The 24578-nt window shown below is 50.3% G+C and overlaps 1 protein-coding gene across 4 annotated transcripts in view; it reads left to right on the forward strand.

Moving 5' to 3' along the window:
- Window positions 1-917: 917 nt before the first annotated feature.
- The window catches only part of LOC142900270 (disco-interacting protein 2 homolog C), a 61800-nt gene continuing 38139 nt past the window's right edge, over window positions 918-24578 (forward strand). For 2 of the 4 annotated variants that reach the window (XM_076044453.1, XM_076044452.1), the window contains exon 1: window positions 919-1181. In XM_076044453.1, coding sequence (XP_075900568.1) covers window positions 1103-1181 — 79 coding nt within the window. In that variant the 5' untranslated portion in view covers window positions 919-1102. Of the gene's footprint in view, window positions 1182-24578 lie in introns of all 4 variants that reach the window. The other 2 variants (XM_076044451.1, XM_076044454.1) reach the window with 2 other exon arrangements.

Consider the following 24578-nt stretch of genomic DNA (forward strand, 5'->3'; position numbering starts at 1 on the left):
GGACAAATTCATTGAAAAGAATAAATATCCGTGACAGTCAGTGAGGCTCTGGCCCAGTGCGGCCGTCTGAAGATTTCAAGCTTTTCCCCTGGAGCCATTAAATCTACATATGTTCCCCCCCTCTTTGTTGAAAAAAGAACAATGAAAAAAAAAAATAGACCACTTCAGTTAGGAGGCAACACATCTGAATCGTTTCCTTGTGTGTTCGTTAGTTCATCAGCTGATATGTTCGTTCCCTCCTTTCAAAGGCACGTCTCTCCGCAGGCGGTGGTAAGACTCCTGTAACCGGCATCCGCCACGCCGGAAGCTCGAAGACCTTACCTTCAAAATAAATGACATGACGTGTTCATATTTGATTAAAGACCCCAACTCTGACCCCGATGATGTTGTTTTTCAAGAGAGAGTTGGTTCACAGTTGTTTTGCTCATCATTTCTTAACTCACCTGCCCACAACAGCGTGTCAGGAGTTCAACATTACCTCAACATTCAGTTGGCAACTAAAATTGTCCATAGGTGCAAATGTTTGCCTTTCAATGTGGCCCTTTGATAACGTGATATTGACAGCTGGGATAAGCTGGGACACTCCACCCCCACATTGAGATCGATACCTTCAGTTAACGAATGATCATGTTTGTATTTTATTTATTTATACATTTCCTCTTTTTTCTGCATTTGTGAAGCTACAATACCCACCATCAGTGTTTCGCAATGCATCTTCCATACTGTATGTGTGTAAAAATGTAACGTTTCAGATATATAGCCAGAGTGGGATCTTATTTTATCTTGAAAGAAGTGAAAAATAATGAAAGGAATACGAAAAAAAAAAAAAAAAAAATCGAAGTCAAAATGTTACTCCCGACTTGACGCCCCTGTGCTCTTATTTTGTAATGCTGCCCACACCGGAAGCTGTGCTGCCACGAACCGGCCAGCTTGCCGATGTTTGTGCGGCGGTTAGCGGCGCCGCTGCTGCTCCGTCACACGCAGACACGCAGTCGGGGCCGACTTTGGATATATTTTCTGGGGGCTTCGCCGAGGATTCCGCAGGAGGACGGCGGCAGGGAGGCACGACAACAGCGGCCAAAGTTGGGCGGCCGAGGGCAGAATGGCGGACCGGGACGCGGTGCCGCTTCCTGCGGAGGTTCGGGCCAAACTGGCCGAGCTGGAGCTGGAGTTGTCCGAGGGTGAGTAGTTGCTCTGGCCGCCCGAACTCGGCGCCTCTCGCCGGTCTACGCTGCTGCTGCTGCTGCTGCTGCTGCACTGTGCGTTTCTGTGTGCGTGTGCGTGCGGGAGTGTGTTTGTTGGATGCACGAACCGGTTGCAATTGAGGTAAAAAAAATAAAAATAAAAAAAATAACCCGCCACAAGTTCACGTCCATTGCGTCCACGTTGATCTAGCTGGGGGCGCGCACACGCACACGCACGCAGAGAGCGGCCGATGTGGATGCTAGAGATGTTTTTGCGGTGAGGCTTCCAGGCGGAAACACACACAGCGTGGTTCCTCCCCTCGTGTGTGTGTGTGTGTGTGTGTGTGTGTGTGTGTGTGTGTGTGTGCGCGCGCGCGTGTGTGAGAGAGAGAACTTTGGAAAACTGTTTTAAAATGCGGCTCAACAAGTTGGAGTGTGTCGAATAAACACCACAGACCGTGAAAAAAAAAAAAAAAAAATGCCTGCAGCATCCCGTCTCCCTGAAGATGTTTGTCACTGATCTGCTGACAGATGTTTCCAGTCACTTTACTTGGCGTTGCAGTGCAAAATTGCCGTAAGTCCGAACGTGCCTGGAAGTTTGAGTTGGAAAATTAAGTGAGCTTTTTTATTATTATTATTATTATTATTATTATTATTATTATTAATATTATTTTGTATAAAGTGTCGTAAAGCGTGCAAAGCTGCTGTTGAGGCGTCAGTCTGGACCGCTGGGATGTGACAGACGGAGGGTTCCTGTTGTCTTCAGAGTGATGATAGATCACCGGTCACTGCAGACCCACAAGGTGCAGCAGCACCACATCAGCACACATGTTGTCGTTACTGCACTAGTGTGTGCGTGTGCGTGTGCGCGTGCGCGCGCCCCCCTTTGTTTTTGGAAAATCCCGTCTGTGCTCAGAGCATGCAGCTGTTGAAACACACACACACACACACACACACACACACACACACACACACACACTTCACATGACAGAGTGGAGGGAAGAATGATCAGCATTATTCCAGCAGGTCCTGGATCCTGCTGAGACCAGGACCTGCTTCGGGGGGGCCGAGGGCTCCTCCTGCCCTCCGTCTCCATAGCTCCACTGTAACTCCGTGCTGGCAACACAAAGGCAGAGACTCGTGATCCCCTGAGAGAGCTGCGGAACTGCAAGAATTGGCTAACAAAATTGGAAAATTTGAATTTCTTTTGTGCACAATTTGCCTCAGGTCCAGACAAAGTTCAGACTTTTGAGGGCGTGGCCGCCAAGGAGGGGCAGGCGGTGCTGTAGCATCCTGCTGGGGGTTCTGCAGACCCAATCACAGGTGTTAGTGGGAACTACATATCATCAGAGGAATCGACACAGTTTAGCATCTGCTAGCTGGATTGACTTCCTGTTACGGCTCCGCCTCTTACTCCGTCAGAGGAACGCTGATTGGTCAGGCCGGAAAAAGACATGGAGTTGGAGCTTTTGACAACGGATTTAATGCGAAATGATCTGAGCGATTCGGTGGCTTCTGAGGATCGCCGTAACAGAGCGGCCCGCGTCAACCCTCCTCATTAGCTCCTCCCCCTCCTGCGGAACTGATCTGTCACATTGCTGCGCGCTCCCGCTCCCTCCCGGCCTGGACATTTTCATCGTGTCGTATTTCAGCCAGCCTGCCCGGAGCGCCGTGATTTTCGCCCCCCCCCCCCCCCCCACCCACTCCCTCCCATCTCCCCCGGTTCTCATGGACCGTCGCTCGGCCATGTATGGAGAGAGACAGAGGAGGTGCAGGGGGCTGGAGTGGGGAGTTGACGGGGAGAGCGGAGCACTTTTCTAAACAGCTGACTCCCAACGCACGCCTCGTATTTTGAATGTTTCCACTGCCAACTGCTTGCTAAAGCAGAGGAAACCTGAGCTCTGAGAGGAGGAGGAGGAGGAGGAGGAGGAGAAAACAAACTGTGTAGAAAAGGTAGAGAAGTGTGTGTCCGTGTAAACGGCTCGCGTCACAGCTGCTGCAAATGTAAACAAGTGCGTCTGGAGGAATTGGGGTCAGATGCCTCGTTGCATTATTTACATGCGTCGCTGACGTTGCTAAGTGTTGCGGCCGGCGGCCAATCAGAGCCTCCCTAGCATCCCGGCAGACTTTGACCTATATTTTTTTTTTTTTCATTTCAACGCATCATCCCTTCCTCTGCCAGAAACCCTGGCCGGCAGGGATGTCGAGCAGAAACCCTTATTATGAAGAGTCTCACCCAGCCTCACCCAGTCTCACCCAGCCTCACCCAGCCTCACCCAGTCTCACCACCCAGTCTCACCCGGCTGGTTCCCTCACCCACCTCAGAGTCGGCAGCTGTAAATCAACACCGTACGGGCAAAATCACAACATCAGAGCCCTTCATTAAATTATAGATGCTACAACACAAAAAGGTCATTGTGGAATTCACCCCACAACACCACAATGTCGTGATACTTCATTGAAATATTCATTTCACGACACTACTACGGTCTATGATATTCTTTTTTTGGAAGCAACAATTTGAGGTCCATCTGTCGTTCTGCCGTTCTTTCACATGTCCATCCGGAGAAGATCCTGTAGGAAATATGGGGGAGGGGCCTTTAAGATCATCTTGACGGTGATTGGTTCAACTTTCTGCCAATCACATTCAAATGCAGCCAATCATGGATGGGTGGTTGTACAGTAACTCTGAACCTTTTCTAGAGGTTATACTAGATATATTGTCAGGTAGACTACACCACTGCTCAAGTTGTCAAACTGGAGAGGGTCCTCCTCACAAAGATAGAAACACACCAATGTAGCGAAGCCCCGCCTCCCTGTCAGTGTGTCTCGCTGCAGCGGCAGGACGACAGGTTGTTCTGCACTAATCTTGCTGCGGTTCAGCTCTGATAACAAGCTGTCCACCTCCACACACACACACACACACACACACACACACACACACACACACACACACACAGAGCCGCTCCTTATCCAAGTCTTTGTTGTTATTTCCTAGCCACGCCCACACTCTCACAGATGTGCTGTCATTGGATATGTCCGCTTTGCTCCGTAACATCTCCTTTACCGTACCGGGACGGAGACGTGGATCTGCTTCCTGTCGTCTGTCACCTTCAGGCAGCGACGTGAGGCTTGGAGCGGGTGAGGTGCGACCTTTGGATGGCAGCTCGCGCCACGTCCCCCACCCCGGAGAACAGCTCGCTCACACAGGAAGTGGTGCTCTGAACACACTCTGCTTATCAGCGAGCCTGCCCTCAATAATCAGCCGCGTAAAGTCACGGCTCGTCGCCTTTGGTGAAGGTTCACTTCCCTCAAAGTTGGTCGCTAATGTTATTCCAAGGCTAAGGGCGGCCAATTTATCGCCTGTTGCGGTAAATTGGCCGCAGGCAGGATTAATGTCACACATCCGCTTGGGAGCGAGTTCATAGAAACCGATTTGAAAAGGGCGCAATTGCAGCCTTTCAAATCGTGCCAATCAGATTTCTTCACTAGAAGCTGGTACTACAGAGGCAGTTGGCGACAATTCCAATTGGAGTAGCTCTTTATGTCCAAAGTGGATAAAAACATTCCACAAAAACACCTCATTTGGAATTAACCGACCCATGGCGTGCAAATTTCCTTTGAAAGCAACTCTGTCCCATAATGTTCCATTATTATTTGATGGCGTGATGGATGGAAAACAGGCTGATAATAAGGGAGTGTGTACTTCCTGGTATGACTGAAGAGATCATGGCCAAAATGTTGAACTATGCCATTAGAAACGATTTTGTCGATGGGAAGTGTTTGACATATTTTTCAGGTTGTTTTTGCCGCCTCCCCCTCCTCCTCCCATCAGCAGCGCTGAATGGGCCCAGGCCTGCTGTCAGTCCGACCAATGGCAACAGTCCGAGCGCCAGCGGCCTCTAATCACCTAATTGGCTCAGCTCACCGCAGACAGTCGGTCGTTTTTCTGCAGAGTCAACAGCCGATGAGTTTTACGACTCTGTCGCTGCTGAGTGGGGTTTTCGTCTGGCGCTTGGGCTTTTAGGCAAGTGCATTCTGGGTAAACTGTCAAAAAAAATCACCAGAACGCCCTTTTTGTTTTGTGCACCGTGAGGATTGTCTCAGAAGCTTGTGGAAGAACTTTGAGAAAAGTCTGAGAGTTTTTGGCTTCTCGAAAACTTTTGTGGCGGTGGAATCGCTAAGCAGCCACACTTGCAGACCTGACGAGGAAGAGGAAGAAGAGACCTCAGGCCGCATTCCTTCTCCCTCCGTCTGAAGCCTTTCTTTTATTTCCTGCAACGCTCCATCACACAAACTCAGTCACGCTGGAAACAAACAGCCTGGGCCGTGTTGCCGCAGCGACAGCTGACTGCGGTCGGAAAGAATGTCCAGCGACCTTGCGCAGCCCCGCGACTGTTTCGCTGCCACGCGGCTTCCAGTGGGAGGTGATGTCATTGCTAGAGTGGGTAGGGGAGGGGCGAGAGTGTGTGTGTGTGTGTGTGTGTGAGTCGGGGGGGGGCGATGTTTCTGGCAGATTGCATCATTAAGCTGCTTAGACGACTGCCACTTTCTACCCCCCTGCTCTCTTCACTGGCTCAGTGTGTGTGTGTGTGTGTGTTTTGGTAAACTGTTGCTGCAAACAGTCACTGACTGAGACAAGAAAAATGTCATCAAGTGTAAATATTGATGACACATTGAGTAAAACGAAGTAATCCACATCAGTTTCCTACCACACACACACACTGCCTAATTTTACTCCCAAAAAGATGTTTGGGTCTTAAACATTCATATTATTAAGGCCAAAGATTAATTGTTGGTCCTCCTGCAGCCAGGGGGCAGCACCTGAGGCTGTTTATTTGCTTGATCAGACGGATGGTTGATGCTGTCACAGTTCAACGCCACCCAGCTTACTTCTAGTTTGAAGTCACTTTTAGTCATGCGCTTCTGAGAGCATAGGACATGATCTTGATCTTGGACAAAAGGGAGTTTTGTTTCTCTTTGCTATCAGCAAGTCAAACAAACAGCCAGCTGAGGCCGTTGAAGTGCCCTCGGGCAAAGCGCTGACACACTTTCAGTGTAAACAGTGGTGGCGGCAACCAGGGTTCAGCAAAGACGTTTTAGATTGACGCTCGTAAAAGAGGCGATAACAGACGATCAGCGGCTGCGATAAGCAGCTGAACTCCGACTCACGGCTGCTTCAAAGTCCTGCCCATAAATGAAGCTGTTTTCGCGCAACACTGAGATTGGCGGAAATTCTCATGAGAATTGTTGTTTTTTGACAAGAGCTCCCTCTTGAGGACTTAAGGGCAGCATTTTGTACAACGATGCAGACTGGATGTGTCTGCTGTTAGTAGCCACTTGCTGCTAGCTCCAGCTTTGTTAAAACTGTCTATCTTTATTGCGACCTCTGTCCCCTCGTGTTTTTTGTGTTTCCTTTTCACCCCAACTGGTCAAAGTAGACGTTGGCCCTCCAGATTCAGTGTCTGCTCAAGGTTTTTACCCACTGGGGAGTTTTTCCGGGCCACTGTCGCCTCATGCTACTCTGAAGCAGTTTGAGACGTCTTTGAATGTGATTCAGCACTTTAAAGTTGATTGATTGATTGATTGATTGATTGATTGATTAAAATGAACAAGGTGAAGCAACGGTAAAGAAATGGTGAATATCTTGACATGATTTCTACTGTAATAATGCTTAAAGGAACCAGAAAATGCACTACTGCCTCTCATCAAATGACATGACATGACGAGAATGACTGCAACAGCTGCTTCTGAAACCAAATCGATGATCTAAACGGCAGCAAAATACTCCCTGGAGCAGAGTCGGGGGTGGTTGGTTAGTTGCTGGTATTGATTATTAGCCTTTGGATAGTTATTGAGTTGTTAAAGCAAATTTACTAGCCTCCTTAATTGACGTTAGAAGGCTGGAGGGTCAGTCTGTGCTGAGCACAGGTCCAGGCCCGGGTCGCAGGAGGGGCTCTGAACTGAGCCATCGATTCAGCCAACATCCCTGAAAGACACTCGCCAAACTGGCCAATACCACTCTGGAGATTGGAGGAGGAGGAAGACAACAGGAGGGGGAAGAGAAGCTGTGAGAACGTCACGGACCGCCGGAGGCTCGGCTGCCACATTAGTCTCAGAAGCACATGGCGAAGACTTAACGGCAGGAGAAAAATTAAATATTTTTATAAGAGACCCCCCCCCCCCCCAAAACAAAAACGTGCCAGCTGTTCCGAGAACGGCAGAAGAAACAACAGCAACACCGCAGGTGGCTTGGAGGACAAGAACGTCTTGGACACTCCCAAGTGAACACGGAGCTGCCAGGAAGTCAGTGAGCCTATTGGCACGGCATCAGCGCAGTCAAAGGAGCCTTCAACCAGCAGCTTCCTCTCCAGCTTCTTGCGTCGTGAAGGGACAAAAAACAATTTGAACTCACGCTCCCGACCCCTCCCACCAAGAGCTGAAGCTGCTCTATTGGCCCAATGTCTGTGGAAACTTCTGAGATGTGTCCTCTGTCCATAAGCCCAGCCTGCCCTGAGGAGCAGACCCCGCTTCTGGTGAGGGACGCCGAGCGGCGGTTAGGTTGGCCGCCACTTCCTCAAACTCTGACTCCAGTTCCAGCCTTCTCAGCCACTGCAGCTCCACTGCTGCTACACTGCTGCTCTCCAGCAGTCCAAACGTGTCTCTGACACACTGTTTTCAGACCCACAAGGCGCCAAAGTTCAGTGTAGGGGAGTAACGAGTTACATGTAACGCTGTTACGTAATATAATTACAAAATAAAGACAATTGTAATATGTTACATTACTGGAAAAATGTATAATTAAATTATAGTTATGTGTGGAATGATTACAATTTTAATTGCTTTTGATCATTTTTTTTTTTTTTTTTAGAAAAGGCTGGGCTTTATGTTTATAATGTTTTAATTTTTCTTGTGCACTGGCTCGGCACGAGCACCGTCCTTTTCTGTTTCCCTCCAAAGATAAAAGTTTGACACTATTCTGATGCTTGTGATTGGTTCTCCTGTCAAGTTCAAAATTGCAGCGCCCCGCCACTCACCTGCCAGTTGAATTGTCTCTCTGTGGAGTGTAGTCTGAGTGATTTCGAAGTTGCAGCAGCAACCGTGTCTACTAGAACCGCGTTCTACTGCTTGAAGTTTAAAAATCGTTTCGAACAGATATTAGAAAAGGGCGCAAATATAATTCCAATTCAAGGAATGCCGTTGAGATGCTGTGGACCTCCAAAATGACCATGTCGAACCTCACGGCACATCTGACATCTAAGGAATGCTCTCAGGACTGCTGGAAGCTTAACAAAACTCAGGTCTAAACAGTTGAGAACATTTATTCATAATTAAGGAAAGTAATCAAAATGGAATCAAATGTAATTAGTTGCATTACGTTGATAGAGTAATTGAAGTCGTTACACTAGCATTACTTTTTCAATAGGGTAACTTGTTATTGTAACCAATTACATTTGCAAAGTAATCTTGCCAGAAGTTACAGAACCCTCTCCGGGTCTGAGAGCTGCAGGACAGAAGGGAAAACCTCCTGGAGGTGGAAACAGTTTTCCAGAAGGGTCTTCAAGAACTGTGTCTTCCAAAGGCTCCCATTCAGTGGGGACACGGTGGGAACGCAGCGGCGTTGAACAATCGGAGCGGCTACACTTTAGTGTTTTGACTGACGGCCTCTCTGCCGCTCTTGACCCTGAAGTGAAACCGGGGTGGGTCCTGGCAGCCCAGACGTGGGGTGAGAGGTGTGTGTGGAGTGTGCAGCGAGACAGAGACGGATGACTTGTGGACGTCCAGCCTCCACGCTCTCATCGTCGGCACTTCCCAGTAAACACACAAAGCCTAGCCACCCTCATCCTCCACCCCCACTGACAGCTTCCAGAGAGCTCCGCCCACTCTCCAGCCTGTTGTGCAATCCCCAACAATATGAATTCTTCTTTTTCGCGGTGCTTCAAGCGGCCCATTGTGCGTTTTCGGGAACTTATGTCTCGGGTTACACAAACACAACCATGAACCCCCCCGCCCCCCTGGTGGGTGTGGTCAGGTCGACGTCCATGAGAGGGAGACTGAGGGGCTGTCAGCACGCACACAAGTATTTTTGAAACCGTGTTTCTCTGCACGGTTTGGCCTCTGATCCACACGTCACCGCAGTTTTAGGGCGCCTGAACCCGGAGTTTTTTGTAACCAGAGTCCAGGGGGAACCTTTTCAAAGAACTCCAGTTACAGCGGTCACGTGTAGACAGGAAAACCGTGGAAAACCTGAATGATCTCTTGTCGGCATTGTAAAACATCACAGTGTGCGACGGTAACCAGTGAGGTGTCTCCACACAAGACGAGTGGACGTGACCAGCTTACGGAGTTGCCATTATGGAGCGGTTAGCCAAAACGCTGCTAGCGCTATTGAGCTTATCATATCATATTAAGCCTATTATAGCTTACCAGCGCTTTTTGTGTCGCCGTGCTTTGACTGACACGTTTTGTTGAATTTTTATCGACTTTGACACAAGGACAAAGTCCTCGTCTTACTGTTCGGAGTGATATCGCCACGTACTGCTTTGGCATTACTTTGCTTGAGGTGTTTGTTTTATTTTGCAGTTTCATGTGGACGGAGTTGAATAGTTTTTAACACCCCGTCGGTGTGGACGGGGCTTGTTTTTCGACCGGAGGCCAAAAAAAGTTTGTTTTTTAAAACTAGACATGTTCGTGCAGACATGGACCTAGTCCCTCTCACGCCGGCAGAAGATCTGGGCTACGACGCAGCCACCAAATCTTACCTCACGCGGCGAATCTGGCAAGGGAAGCTTTTCGAGGTTACGCAACAACGACCCAGTTCAGCGCTGATCCCTGAGCCGTTATGTCGCGCCGAGAGGGTCCGTCCCTCTGCCACCTCCTGACCCTGTAGTTCCGCCTCTCCGCAGGCTCGGTTTAATGCCGACAGCTGAGGCTCGTGGCGGCGAAAAGGCACAAACTCACGAGGTGCGTCGTCTTGTGCATCACACACACACACACACACACACAGATGTTTGTGCAGCTCAGCCGTGATATTTACCTTCGCCTGCTGCGGGGATCAGATCGCACCACCTCACATCTGTCCCGCCGTGGCGTCACACCGGCTCTGCCAGAGTTGTGTGTTTTGCGTGTGTGTGTGTGCATATGTCTGTGGCTGTGTATGTGTGTGAGCGCGTGTGCAGGCGTGTGTTACATCTCCCTCAGTCATGTTTCTGCATGACAGTCTCATCCAGAGATTTCACGATGCTGTTTGGCTGCATGCAGACAAAACAGCCTTGGAGTGTGTGTGTGTGTGTGTGTGTGTGTGTGTGTGTGTGTGTGTGTGTGTGTGTGTGTGTGTGTGTGTGTTTCAATCAGCTGATCAAAGACAGATACACACTAAGGACGTCCCTGGTCACGGCACGTTTGAGTCACGTGACGGAACACAAAAACAACTTCTCGCCGAACGACCACCTGATGTTTTCGACAAACTAAGAAAGAAAATTGTAAATTTCTGCCTCGATTGCGACCTGTCCAGGGTGTCACCGTGCCTGTGCCCCGTCACAGCTGGGATAGACTCCAGCAGAGACCCCCGCGACCCTGAGTGCAGGAATAAGTGGGTATTGGAAATGGATGGATGGATGGATGGATGGACGGATGGGTCTTGATTTTTCACTTTCAAATTCGCTAACAAGTTTTTTTTGAGGACCCAATATTTTTGTAGGTGTAAAACCCGATGCCGTCGACTCGGCAGATAGTAAGCAACATGACGATCGAACTGCTCCTTGTTCTCGATTTTTGCATATAGTCCCACGGACTTTTCTTTTGAGCCTCAAACATCAAATCAATCCACAAGCAGTTCCTCCAACCTGCTGCTTTTAGGGGAAATAGGAATTAAAAAATGGAATGGGGTGATGCTGAAAATTGATGAATCGATGAGTCAACAAAACAACGCGCCTAAATTACAATTTTCTCCTCCAGTTGAAATTTTTGCATCAACTTTCCTCAAAAGTCCTGTTGACTACTTTGAGGGATGCAGCACAGATGGCGCTCGCCGGCGTCTTCTATGTCTGTCTGATCTGCAACCTTTAAAAAGCCCTGCATGCTCTGATTGGTCTCCGCTCATTTGAAGCCTTGCAGATCAGAGATGAGGATGGAGGGAGACGTTGACCTTTACCGAGGTTATTAGTGGCCCTGTCGCTGCCTCCGGTGGCCTTCAAGGGGAACTTCATCATCTCATCGCCACCTCAGTGGCACCCGGGCCTTGTTTCGGATCTGTGTTTATTATTATTATCATTATGAACAAACTCATGTTTTTACCATTGCCTTTTATTTTTATCCTCCTGCTCCTCCTCCTCTACTTTCTCCCACCGCTCCTGAGCAGCAGATGGATGCTGTGGTTTCAGATGGAAGTCACAGAGTGTTTTGGACTCGACTGGATGTCTGTCTGTTTTGGTCCTGAGGCAACGTCCTGTTGGAGTGGCTCCATTAGTGTTCCTAGCCAACCATGTGAAAAAAAAACCATCATTGCCTATATCATGGTGTCTGAAGTTGATTTTGAGACAAGAAGACTCACTGTTGAATTGAAAGCGAAAGCCACCAGGTCCACGGAAACATCTGGAATCTTCGGCTAGCATGAAGCTAACTAGCTATCTGACACGGGACGCAAACAAAACTGCTACTCTTTCCTCCCTGACTACACCAGCTTATGGCCAGAGCGCCAGCCAGTGGTTGTTCGGTTTGATGGAAGGACATAATCTTCTTTTTTCAACATCAAAACAGCGGCACTCGGCTTGAGTTTGGACAATTGTAGAAGCTGAGAGAGTTGTTTGTTTCAGAGCTCACGTTTTCTGGTCTCGGCTTTGCACGCACACACACACACACACACACACACACACACAGGCCTCCACGGCCGACACCACGGAAAGGGAAAGCTGTTTGGTTTTTCTCTGCACCACCAGAGAGCAGATGGCCTTTCGCTGCTCCTTCGCCTCCTCCTATTTTTTTTTCTGAACACTTCCCACAATGCTCCTCTGTCCGCCGCAGGCCGTCGCAGCTCCGTATGTTCGGCCCTTCTGTCGTCCAGCTCACAGTTTTTTTGTTTTTTCTTGAGAGGCAGACTGTAAACAGGCCGACGGCCGGACGGCTGGAGCGGTTTGGACGAATCTGGCCCTGATTTCAGGGCACAGAAAGGGTTTGGCTGAAATTGAAATGGGAAACGTTAATAAACGTTAAAGGAGCTTGTGAAGCAGTGCTGAGGTTGCATGGAGTCTGGCGCCGATACTAATGCTGAGGCTAATGCCAATCAACTTAGCAGTGATGGGAAGGATCTGCACCGTTCTGCTCAACGGTAGAAGAAGAGCCTAACCTTTCCCCCAAAACTGCAAAGCGTCATTTGGAATTTTTAGTGACATTGTCGACGTTCCCGAGCAGGGTGTGGCCTCCCTGCCCAGAATAGCCACAGCGACCACCAATCAGCAGCCGCAGTGCCCCGCCCTCGGATTTCCCCATCTCTCCTCCTTCACGGCAGCTAAATGATGGGTGTCGGAGGGACAAACATATAAACAAAATGAGCCTCCGAGCAACGACAGAAAAGCAGAGAGCGCCACGTGTGAGCGGCGCCCGGCCGGTGTGCCGAGGGATCAGCCGCCGGCCCGTCGGTCCGTCCCACCGGCGCACCGCCAACAGCCCGTCCCACAAACCCAGTTAGCGCTCGGTCTCCGTGGCGGCCGGCCAGAAGCACGAAGGCGAGCTCATCTCTTAGGAGGATGCGGATTAAATCCAGCTTACACAACGGTCGGCTGCTTCTGATTGGATGATACAGCTCAGTGCTGGTGGCGGCGGCGGTTGGCATCAGAACCCGCCGGGGGAAGACGGAGGTGAAGTCAGGTGAAGGAGATTCGCTCAAGGATGATTACTCTGCCTCCAGTCCAGGAGGGGGCGACCTCACCAACGTCTGCAGGGCTGAAAGTACACCGAGCCTGGGACAATGATGATGGTGGTGGTAGTGGTCGTCATGATGATGATGATGATGATGATGATGATGGAAGGAAATGATCTTTTGCACCTCCTGGCATCACGAAGGCACCGCCTTGCAGCTATTTCAGTTCTTCCCAGCCACTCGAGTGGCTTCAAGTGAACTTGACCACTTTGAACAAAAGCGTTCCGCTGCTGTGGAATGGAATTCCCCCTCAGTTCCGCTCGGAGTCTCTCTTCAACGTCTCATGACTGTCACGACGCCGGCCCGCTGCTGACCCTCCCCTCAAAACTTTGAGACCAGCCACCCTGGGACTCCGCTTCCCATGATCCCTCCCGTGCAGGGATCAGAGGTCAGAGAGATGCTGATGTCGTGCTCCTGGCCGGAGAGAAGGACTTGGGGCTCCAGTGTTTCTGCCTACATGTGGCTGTTGCTCATCCACATCTGGTTTTGGTCTGATTTAAAGAAAAGAAAATATCAGCTTTCAGTCTTTCCAGTCATTTTAATGAAATAAGTGGCTTTAAACTCAATGTGGACCATTCGTAGGGAGTGTTTTTCTGCCGTGATCAAATCCAACACAGTTCATATTATATCTCTGGTTTTTGAGTGAGAACTGACGTGACCCTCAGCAGTCAGTGGAGGGCTCTGGAGCTGCCACCTGGGCACATCGACTGTGCGTGTCGATGCCAGCTGGTGCCGGCTAGCCATGCTAAAGATGCTAACGACAGCAGCGAAGGCGCCCGCCCTGCTGTTCCCACTGCAGCTGCAACTTTGCCAGTATTAGTGCTCCGCCCTCAGCCTTAAGAAAAAGGCAGAAACATCCTCCTTTTTCTGCTCGTCTTCATCCTCAGCGTGATGAAGAGAAACTGCCTCGGCACGACAGACCAAGACCATCCTCATCGGTCACGCTCTGCCTCAAAGTTCATTTTTCTTTCTTCATATTTTCACGCGTCGCTCTGACGTCAACATCATGACTTTGAGTTGGTGGGAGGGCGGGGGAGGGGGAGGGGTGGAGTCATGTGACCTGCTCAACAAACGGCGGCCTTGTCGCTGCTTTAGCTCTGAATAATGAGTCCTTACAAGTGGAATCGGACGCCAGAGATCCACATCTTCAACATCTGGAATCCAACCCAGCTCGCTGCTGAGAGGAAACACATACTGCAGTGCATCCTGGGAGCTGTAGTCTGTGTGACCAGACTCCGTAGTCCATAACATTTTCCACTTTTCCTCATCCGATCGTCTCTCTGTGACCCCGCCCCCTGGACTGTTTCTTCCTCTCTTTCTCCTGTTCTTTCTCTTCCCTCCCTCTTTTCCTGTCACCACTCTCCTTTATCCTTACGTGATTGTTTTTTGTTGGTTTTTTTTCATTTTACTTCCTTTTTCCTTTTCCACACCTGCCCCCCCCCCCGCCTGCATTTTCCCTCTTTCTGTCAGGAATGCAATCATGTGACCTGGACTCGAAACACACACGCACACACAGGCACACGCAGAAGGTCCCACAATGCATCCCGGGAGGACAGAAGCGGAGTCTGTGCGACGTGACGAGTCCATTCGATCCCGCAGACTTTTATTCGGGACACGTTCCGCTGGCGACTTCCTGGAGGTGGCGCTCAGCTCAGCTCAGCTCAGCTCAGCTCAGCTCGCCGTCTCTCGGTGGCCATAAAAGCGTCTCTGTGTGGTCGACTGGAGACGCACAGAGACACCTTTGTCCCCGCGGGACAAAGAACGTGAGGAATTATTTCCAGAGGGAGGAAGGAGACAGTGAGACACTTTGGTCTGAAGAGTCTTTGTGCCTCAGAGTTCGACCTTCAGGTGCCTCTTCGGCTTCCGGCCGCTGATCCTGGAGGCTGAGTTTTAGTCCCAGTGGTCTTTGGACTGGAGGTGTCCAGTTTTCCCAGTTTTCCTAAAATGTCCGGTGCATTTTGTTCCATAAACGCAGGTGTTTTTTTTGTTTTCCTTTTTTGCTGTTGGTCTGTTTTTTCGGTCCTTTACATTTCGTGGCTTATGGTTGTCGTGTTTGTTACAATGTCTGCCACGCGTCCGTTGCAAGAGCAAAATATTGAGAGGGCATCGTTTCTGATTCCACGCCTGTGTCTGCCGCCTCCTTTGTGTGTTTTTGTGTCCTTTTGTTTCCGCCAACAGCAGCAGGGGGAGGCGGTGGGCGGTGGAGGAGGGAAGGGAGGAGGAGGTGGAGGTGAAGGAGGCGTTTTGGCATTAGTGCAGCGTCATGTGTGTTGTTGCTGGAGGAGGAAGTGTGATGACCTCAGACAGATGCCGCAGCTGCTGCTGCGCCTCGATTCTCGTCCGTCCTTCCTTCCGTCTCTCTCTCTCTCTCTCTCTCTCTCTCTCTCTCTCTCTCTCTCTTTCTCCGACTTCCTCCCTCTTGTCCTGCACCGCGCTCGGTCTATTTCCAGCCGCCGTCTTTTGTTTCCTGCGCTGTCCCGTGCGCTCTCCTCTCCCAAGCCGTGCACGAGAGTTCACATTTCAGCCACAGAGACGATCGACCTCCGCAGCTTCGAAACGGCCCGGCTTGAGCTGTGATTGGCCGGCCGGGCCGCCCCTCAACCAGGCAGTGTGGCGAGAAGGCGTGAAGAGCTGAACCTTCTTTCATGACGTCTGTTTATTTTCTTTTAATGGGGAAAATCGGTGGATAATTTCAGTTCAACCAGGAAAGCAGCGGCAAAAACACAACAATGTTGTGAAATAGAAACCTGCCATGCATTTTCAATGCAAGTCAGTTTAGACATTCAGTTGGCATGTTAGCATGCTAAAAGTTAGCATATGAGCTGTAAGTAGAGATCAGCCTTCAGGGCAGCCATGTTCAATTTTCTTCTTTGTATTTTGTTTGTTTTGGGGGGAAAAAAAAGTGTGTGTATGTATGTATGTGTGTGTGTGTGTGTGTGTGTGTGTGTGCGAGACAGAGGAAAATACATGAGTGAATACAGCTCCCTTTGTGTGTGTGTCAGTATCTATGGAGATTCATCAACACACAAAAGTGCACCCACACACAGTAGGCATTGTCAGTCACACACACACACACACACACACACACACAGACTTTGAACTCTGTGCACGGTGGACATCATGCTAACAGGCGTCTCCTGTTCAGACTGTGACTGATGGAGTTTTACAGCTATTTCTGCTAAAGAGAGTCCTTAACACACACACACACACACACACACACACATACACACATTCCAGTCATATGAACAGCAGCACTGGCATTCGGACCTTCAGCTGTGCCTGAAGGTCACCACAAACAAGCACACACACCACACACACCACACACAGCCACACTCTTTCTCACGCTCTTCATTGAGCCATTAATGTAAGTGGGACAGTGTTCTTGTGCTTAACAATTCATATTGTTGATGTGTGTGTTCCTGGCTGTCTGGTGTGTGACACTGTGGTGTGCGTGTGTGTGTGTGTGTGCGTGTGTGTGTGTGTGTGTGTGGGCCTCCTGGTGTTGATTTAAAGTGGCCTTCAGACCTCCAACCTGAATACTTCACTGCTCTTGTTCTTCAGCTTCAGTTGTTCTGTGTGAGCCTGCAGAGAGGAAGGAGGAAGGAGGTCTGCAGATCATTCCGAAATGAAACGACTCCTGTGGGATTAACAGCACTTCCGTCCTGTAAGAGAGGCCTGACTACCAACAGTCATCAGCTTGTGGCAGAATTTGCATTTTAAAGTGATTGCACCAACAAAAAAAAAAAAAGACAAATAAATACTTCAGTACTCGGTTTCAAACGACAGCTAAAAGCGCCGCCCACAGTCAGCGATTACACCAATAGGAAGCCTCACACTGTTGCCATCAGACTGACTCTGAATCAAATCTTGTCAGCCATTCCTTAAGGCGGCACCAGAGGCAATGGATTCAAACTGAGTTTCTGTGTTTCCCCCCCAAGCGCTCTTGTGACAACTAACCCAGGCTTCCGAAGCCAAGTAGGGTTTTGCGTGACATTCCACAGCTTTGTCGCATCTTAAAACACTTTTGCTGCGATTGTGTTTTTTTGCATTCTCCGCCGTAGGAGTCACGAGTCATTTCTCAGACACAGGAGCTTCTCAAACTAGCGGTGATTCCACGCATTCAACGCCTGGGTGTGCGTCCACTATCTCGCCGTGCGTCGCATGACCCCATGCGGCGCCACAGAGAGAGGTCAGCTGATCTGGTTGACCTGCGTGTGACGGCGACGATCTGCCGGATCACTGGACGGCTGGGCGGGGGGCGGGGGGGGTCAGAGGTCGAGCCGGCGTTTAGCTGTTCAAGAAAAGAGCAAAGAGGAGGAGGACACACACACACACACACACACACACGCACAGGGTGCAGCAGGTCGTCTATATTGGGTGTCTGGAGGTCTTGAGAAGGAGCCACCTGGCGGATAAATAAACCTGCTGACAGCTGATCACACATCATGGCTCTGATTGGCCGCCGAGAGGTGACCATCCATGACCCCCGGAGCACAGAACACCAACCTGCTGCCGAGGAACCTTCAGACTAGAACCTCTCCGCGAACCGACGCCCAAAGCTCACGCTTTTACCCTTTTCAAGGACCGTCATGCATCATCCTCCAACTGAACCTGTTCATTCCATCTGCCAGCAGGAAAGAAAGAAACAGAACCGATACTCTTGGTGTCCGGCTGCTCATGCTGCAATCTGTCGAGTTCTAAGAAAAGAAAAACCTCCAGATGAAAGCAGAGCAGGTCCATCATTTAAAAGAAAGGCGGTCCGTGCTGATAAAAGCTTGCTCTGCGTCTCTGCTGACGTCGGGGACAAACGGGCCGACTGACCCTCGCTGAGTCCCGACTCACTTCCTCCCCAGTCCACAGGCTCCCACCTGCTGATCCAGTTTGCCAAGTGACTGGCCAGGATGCCACCAGGTCTCTTCTCCCCAGGCTCTTCTCTTCTCTACGCACTGCTCCCATTTTGTCTAATGCCTTTCCCGTTTGCTGGAAAAATCCAAAGTGGAACAGCAGCTCCTGGTGTCGAATGTTGTCCGTCTGGTTCTCGTCTTCGAGCTGCGGAATCAATTGTTTCATTGACTTTTCCTGACGCTCTGGCAGCAGATCTCTGACGGCAACCAGCCAAAGTTTCACACTTGGCCCTCTTTATTCCTCAGCTCACATCTTGGTGTCGAACTTCTTCAGGGAGTGAAACAGACGCTGGATCGACCTTGTGACCTCTGCAGGCCGCACCGGTTCAGTCCCAGTCTGAGACTGGATGGGTGTTGGAGGCCTTGAGGCTACAGCAGCAATCAAACCTTCAGCATTTGACTTTGCAGTCATTGAGCAAAGATAATTCAAATCGCACAGCTCTGCCTGCTCTGTGTGTGTGAGTGTGCGTGCGCGTGCGTGCGTGTGTGTGTGTGAGGACTTAGCAGTTGTTGTTCAGTCTCCCGGCTGTTGGTTTTCTGTCTCGCTCAGCTTTGCTGCTCGACTGTGGAGGAAAGTGGCTCAACTTGTGCGGCTGCGTGATGGTGTGTGTGTGTGTGTGACTCCTGGCGACTCCACCCGCTGGAAGTGCGTCTTGCATAATCCCGACACGTTCCTGTGCCTGGCCAGCGGGCTGGGAGTGGGTTTGGAGGGGGCAGCGGAGCTGCTATCTTTGGAGTGCTGCTCCGAGGCTCCTGCAGAATTCAAGGAATGCTCCTCCGTTTGTCCGGCTCTGGATGGCCATTTTTGGTCGAGGCTCGGAGGGTTTTTGGGTCCCCGGCGTCCGCATTGACTTCGCTGCCTGTTGGAAAAACGGCTTAACGGGCCTGAAACATGAACCTTCGCAGGATTCTTGTGGCCCAGCGGAGCTTCATTAAAGGGGCCGTCTGCCGGATACAGATGATGGAATAAAGAGCCTGCGTCTCAATTCAGGGTCTGCATCCTTCGGAGACCCTGCATTTGAAAGGAAGTTGCGTCATAGCACTGCGCAAAGGCTTGTCCCAATTCCCAAAAGTCCGAAGGACGCTCCAAACGCGCTCTCGAAAATGCGCCCTACTTTTAGCCGATTCGAAGGCTACACCGCTACTATCCTTCGCGTCCTTCTGTATCCCAGGATGCTTTGCGTGCTGCTGCAAAGCATCCTGGGATCCTGGGAAGTCAGCTGAAATTAGCGGCATGTACTGGCAAAGACACTTTGTGTAAATTTAAGTATTGAAATTTCACATAAAATATTCAGATTTTACTTATTTGAACAGCCAACGGCATCGTTAGATGGCGAACCAATGGTTAGCTTGATGCTATAGAAACGTCAGACGAAGGACGCTTCCTTCGAAGGACGCATACCCTGAATTGAGACACAGCCACGGTGCACCTCTGCAGGTTCAAGTCCCTGGCACCGTTACAAGAAGTTGAACTGCATCAGACATAAGACCAAAGATGAGTGTTCTTCAATTCTAGCCTGCGGAGGTTTGCTTTTTGTGTGAAGGTTCAGGGTTTTTTCCTTCCCTCTGGTCTCATCAGTGTTGCAAACACCACGCCCCTGTGCAAATTTTGTGCAAACAGTGTTTTCATTGGCCGTTGAAGCGGAGAAGGTGTTTGTGTAACATCAGCGGCCTAAAACAAAAGGGTCAGTCCGCTTAATGTTATTAAAATTCTCATTTCTAAGCACTGTCACCTCTCTCTGACCGTGGCTGAAACCCCGAGCTGACATTAATCTGGATTAGTGCAGTCAGAGCGTGGCGGCGGCGTCCCAGTCGCCTCAGGTGACGCCGCTCAGGTCCTGATCCGATCCTTCATGGTGGTTTCATCTTCTGGGCCGAATCCTTCTCATTTCAGTCATAGTTGTTATATTGTTCTTCACCAGGAAGGTTTTTTTTTCCTCCTCTGCAGTGTTTTTCCAAAGTGAGAATGACGTCTTGGCCGCCGGATGGCGACGTGACGTTCAAACACCTGTAGAGTCAAACTCAATCTGTCAGCTGCAGCCAGATCACACATGGATTATAGGAACTGGACACTGGACTGGAAATATGGCGGCCCAGTGGCCACTCGAGGTCTTGCAGCAAAACAAATTCCATTGGCCCAAGAAGCATTTTTCCCATAGACCGCAATACAAAAATAAACTCCGTCCAAACAGCTGACAGGACGACCGTGACCTGAAACGCGATTCATCGCAAATCTTTCTGTAGATTTTACAGTTATGGTCTTTTAGTCGTTTAAAAAAATGATAAAGGCCAGAAAAGAGTTCTCGCCCAGCGTGACGTCACAACGTCATACGTGCTGCTGTGTCTCAGCTCGTTCTGATTGGCTGCGCCCTGACGTGTCTGTGAGTGGCGTTCTCCAGAATCCTTCTGTTTTGGCCAAATAGATCATAGGAGTTACAGAGGCATGATGGGAAGTGACACTACTGCGCATGCTCTGCGGGGCCATTAATGCAAAAGTCAAAAACTTTTTTTGTTGTATTCGCTGGGCGAGCAGCTCGTTGAAATGAATGGGCTGACGTTTTGGATCCTGGGGGCTTGAGCCGGACCCAGAATTCACTTCCTGGATGCCTTCACTTCTGGTGCCAGCCCAGCCAACCACAGCTGTGGATGCTGTTGTTCCTGCTGATTGTTCCCGTTGTTTTGTTGTTGGACAGCAGCAGTTGTGGAGCAGCAGAAGAAGTAGAGGACAAACTTTTGCAGGATGGAAAGTTAGATGGATAAATAGATAGATAGATAGATTTATAGATAGACAGAAAAACACTGAAATCTGGTAGAACATTGAAATGATTTGATGCTACAGTTTGACAAACACAGTGCAGTGGAAGTCTCTTCACCACCGTGACTGACCGCTTCTTTACTCAGACAGAGACTCGTGTTGTCTGAAGTCGCTCCACTCTGTTTTCCCTTCACCCTCCTGCCATTTTTCATGTGTGGAGGTCGGTCGGCTCGCTCACTTCCCCTCCTGAAGCAGGAAGTCCAATCATTCTGGGCTGTCTTGTGTGAAGCTGGGAAATCTGGGAAAACTGGGATCAACTCGACTGCATCTGCAGACACAGCAGCTCCGTTGTCAACAGTCTGGTGCTGTTATTTTATTTTGTTTATTTAGAGGAGGTTTAATTATTGATGTTGTTTATCTTTCAATCGGGTCCTTTTCTGACTTTTCCACCTCTGCCCAGTTTGTCTGCAGCTCCTGGGCCGTGCTGGGCCTGACGGAGAGTCGTGGGGTTATCACCCCTGCGGCTTTCACATCTCCTCCCATATTGAAACTCATCTTTTGCTGCTGGCAGCTGCTCAACACTTCCTATCAGCGCTCTGCAGCGCCTTTTTTTTTTTTTTTTTTGCTCTGTGAATCCCGACGTGATTGATGTCTGACGGCAGAGACGGTGGAGACGTGCACCCCGGACCGCTCCGCTGGCTGCTATCGATCCTGCTCCACTTTAGCCATAATGAAGTATCAGCCGGCCTCAGCTCAGACTGTCAGCAGCTTTCAGCGGGCGAGAGGAAGCCGATGTCCGGCCCTCGTTCTCTCCTGCGATGGTGCAGCAGAGCGGAAGCTGCAGCTGATGGAGAAAACCAAAGCATTCATTATACGGTCATTTGAAGTTTTTCCGTTCAGCCAGTTGTGAATAATATAGCTGCAAGAGAAGGTGAATCATGCACCTCCATCAGAAACCTGCTGACTCTCCCTCCTCTCCTCCTTCACTGCCGGCACGATCATTTGACATCTTTTCAAAGTTCTCACAGAAGTTGCTGTATTTTGCTCGATCTCACAGACTCACCAACCGTGCATGGCCCTAAGCAGCTGTTCAGTAGTGTGAATCATTTCCACGTTCTCCCCCAGGATGCATTCAAATGTGCTGCAGAGTGCAAACAAATATAAATCAGATTTATATTTTTTCCGTCCTGCTAAAAATAAAAATTGGTCAGAAGGAAATCTGCCCTGGGCACCAACTGGTGAAACTGGCGGTGAAACTGGTCGCAGTGATCACCACGCTGTGCTGTTCACCCGCTGAGCTGGTCTCAGACCAGGGTCTGGCGGCCGTGTGGCTCTGATCTCTGATGCTGCTGGTTCAGGTGGCCAACATGTTGGTCTGCTCATCCGAAGTTTCCCCCTGGAACACACACACACACTCAGGAAGCATATGCTTATGGAAGAATTCCTGCATTATTTATACCGAGTGATAGCCAGATGTGTTAACCCCTTCCTTTCCACGTGTGTTGCTGCTGCTGCTGCTGCTGCTGCTGCTGCTGCTGCTGCTGCTGCTGCTGCTGCTGCTGCTGCTGCTGCTGCTGCTGCTGTTGCTGCTGCTGCTGTTGCTGTGTGTTTGTGTAAAATCCGCTCCTGGTTGCTTCCGGGACCTTCTGCTGTTGTGAGTCTGGTTGGTTTTGGTTTTTATTTCTAACAGCAAAAGCTGCTGCCGGTCTACAGGTGCCGAGACTAGGATTTATTTTATTTTTTATTATTTTTTTTTTAATTAACTCCAGTCACATGAGCCTTCGGTGGAGAGGCGGAGCTCGGGGCGGCGGCGTGGCGTTTGGGCGCAGCCCCTCGGCTCCGCCCGCCACACACGCTGTGATTATGTCCCGCGTTTCTGCCGGCAGTTTCCTTCTTCTTCTTTTTTCTTCCCTCACAGTAGGAAAGCCAGCCAGCCGAACGCTGCAGCGCTGCGTGGCGTCACAATTGTTGGTTTCTGCTTTCAGTCATTTCTACTCGCACGCGATCGTCTGTGACAGAAACCCGAAAGGCCCTCTGCCCTGAATCCAGCCAAACGGAGGCTCTGCCGGCGTGGCCGGAGATGGTTAAAACCCGAGGGATCTGACCATAAATGGACAGAGCGCTCGCACAGAGCGGAGCCGAGGAAGAGAGGAAGGCAGGACAGGGGAGAAGAGGAGAGCAGGAAGCAGAGGAGGACGGGGAGAGGGGGAACGAAAGAGGGGAAGACGGAGGCGAGAGGTGTTTATGGAGCAACAGGAGGAAGGGTGAGGTTAGAAAAACTCCAGGCATGAGGAGAGGAGCAGTGAGGAGGTGCTGATGCTGCAGGACGGAGACAGGAAGTGGTTGGCATGACAGGAAACACCAGGACGGAGAGAGAGAGAGGGAAAAAAGAGAGAGAAAGGCCTGATTGGCCAGCCTGTCAGGCTCAGTGATGACATCATCACATAGCTCTTTGACAAAAAGTACCTGGGGAACACTTTACACTGTGTGTGTGTGTGTGTGTGTGTGTGTGTGTGTGTGTGTGTGTCTCCAGACTGGCCCTGTCATCTTGAGTGCACCTTGAGGTGAAGTGACAGATTTGGACCAGTGGGGGGGGGGGTCTGCCCCACATAACTGTGCCACAATAAGTAATGAAACACACACACGCACACACAAATACAGCAGTGTGTGAATGAGGACTAGCAGACAGTGGGAAGGTCAACATCCGCCCAACCTCTACAGGACGACATCCAATCAATCAGCTGATGGGCAGGTAGTGAAGTGGCAGCGTGTGTGTGTGTGTGTGTGTGTGTGTGTGTGTGTGTGTGTGTGTGTGTGTGTGTGTGTGTGTGTGTGTGTGTGTGTGTGTGTGTGTGTTGAGGGAAATCTGAAGTGGTCCCTCGGCGTGTTGTTCAGCAGCAGAGGCGACAGACAGACAAACAGGGAAGGGAAGAGAAGCTGGAGGAGGTCATTGATAGCATGGAGCGGCTCTCAGTCACATATCTGTTATCCAATCAGCCAGTCAATCACTTAATCAGTCCAGCATCAGACAGGCAGGTAGACAGGAGGGAAGCCGACAGACAGACTGACTGACAGACAGACTGACTGACAGACTGTGCAGCTCCAGTTGAACCCATCTCCCCCCTGCTGCTGTGTCAGTAGCTCAATGAAAGATTGATGGCGAGGAGGCGGGAGCGAGGCTCAGTGCTCTGGGTGACGGAGACGACCTCGGCTCCCGACCGGCAGGTCAACTGGGAGCCAGGTGAGGAGAAGTGTTTCACTGGAAATGAGTCGGATCCTGTGACGTGGTCTTTCACCTTCTTTGGCCCAGTTTGCTCCTTCAGGTCACATGATCAGCCGCTGCTGGGTGGCGACATGTGACGTGCAGAATCACATTCATAGGGGGGAGTGTTTGTTGTTTTTTTTTTGTCTAATCAACCTTTTCCTGGTCGAGGCATAATATGATACAGAAAGGAGGATGTGACTTCCTTCAGATGAACATATAACTTCCTGTTTAGACCTCCCCTGACGTTTCCATGTTGCGGCTCCTTGGATCAACGGCTCCGAGAGCAGCCTGACAGGAAGTGATTGCCCCTCCCTTTCAAAATAAGCCCAAGACGCTGCTGTGGTGAGAAGCCCTCAGCTGTTCTTCCCTGGAGGCTCAGCAGCGCACAGCGCCACCTGTCTGTCGTCGTCTCTCCGGCCTCAGAACTGATGCCACCTGCTGGAGGAACCAAGACCTGAACTACAGGGTTCTAGTGGTGCCATTGATAGAACAGAGTAGGCCTTTATTTTTTACTGAACAATCCAGATGTGTGTGTGTGTGTGTGTGTGTGTGT

The sequence above is a fragment of the Nelusetta ayraudi genome, unplaced genomic scaffold (assembly GCF_046127955.1).
Source record: "Nelusetta ayraudi isolate G7.1 ecotype Tasmania unplaced genomic scaffold, CSIRO-AGI_Nayr_v1 ptg000081l, whole genome shotgun sequence".
In the NCBI taxonomy this organism is placed as follows: Eukaryota; Metazoa; Chordata; class Actinopteri; order Tetraodontiformes; family Monacanthidae; genus Nelusetta; species Nelusetta ayraudi.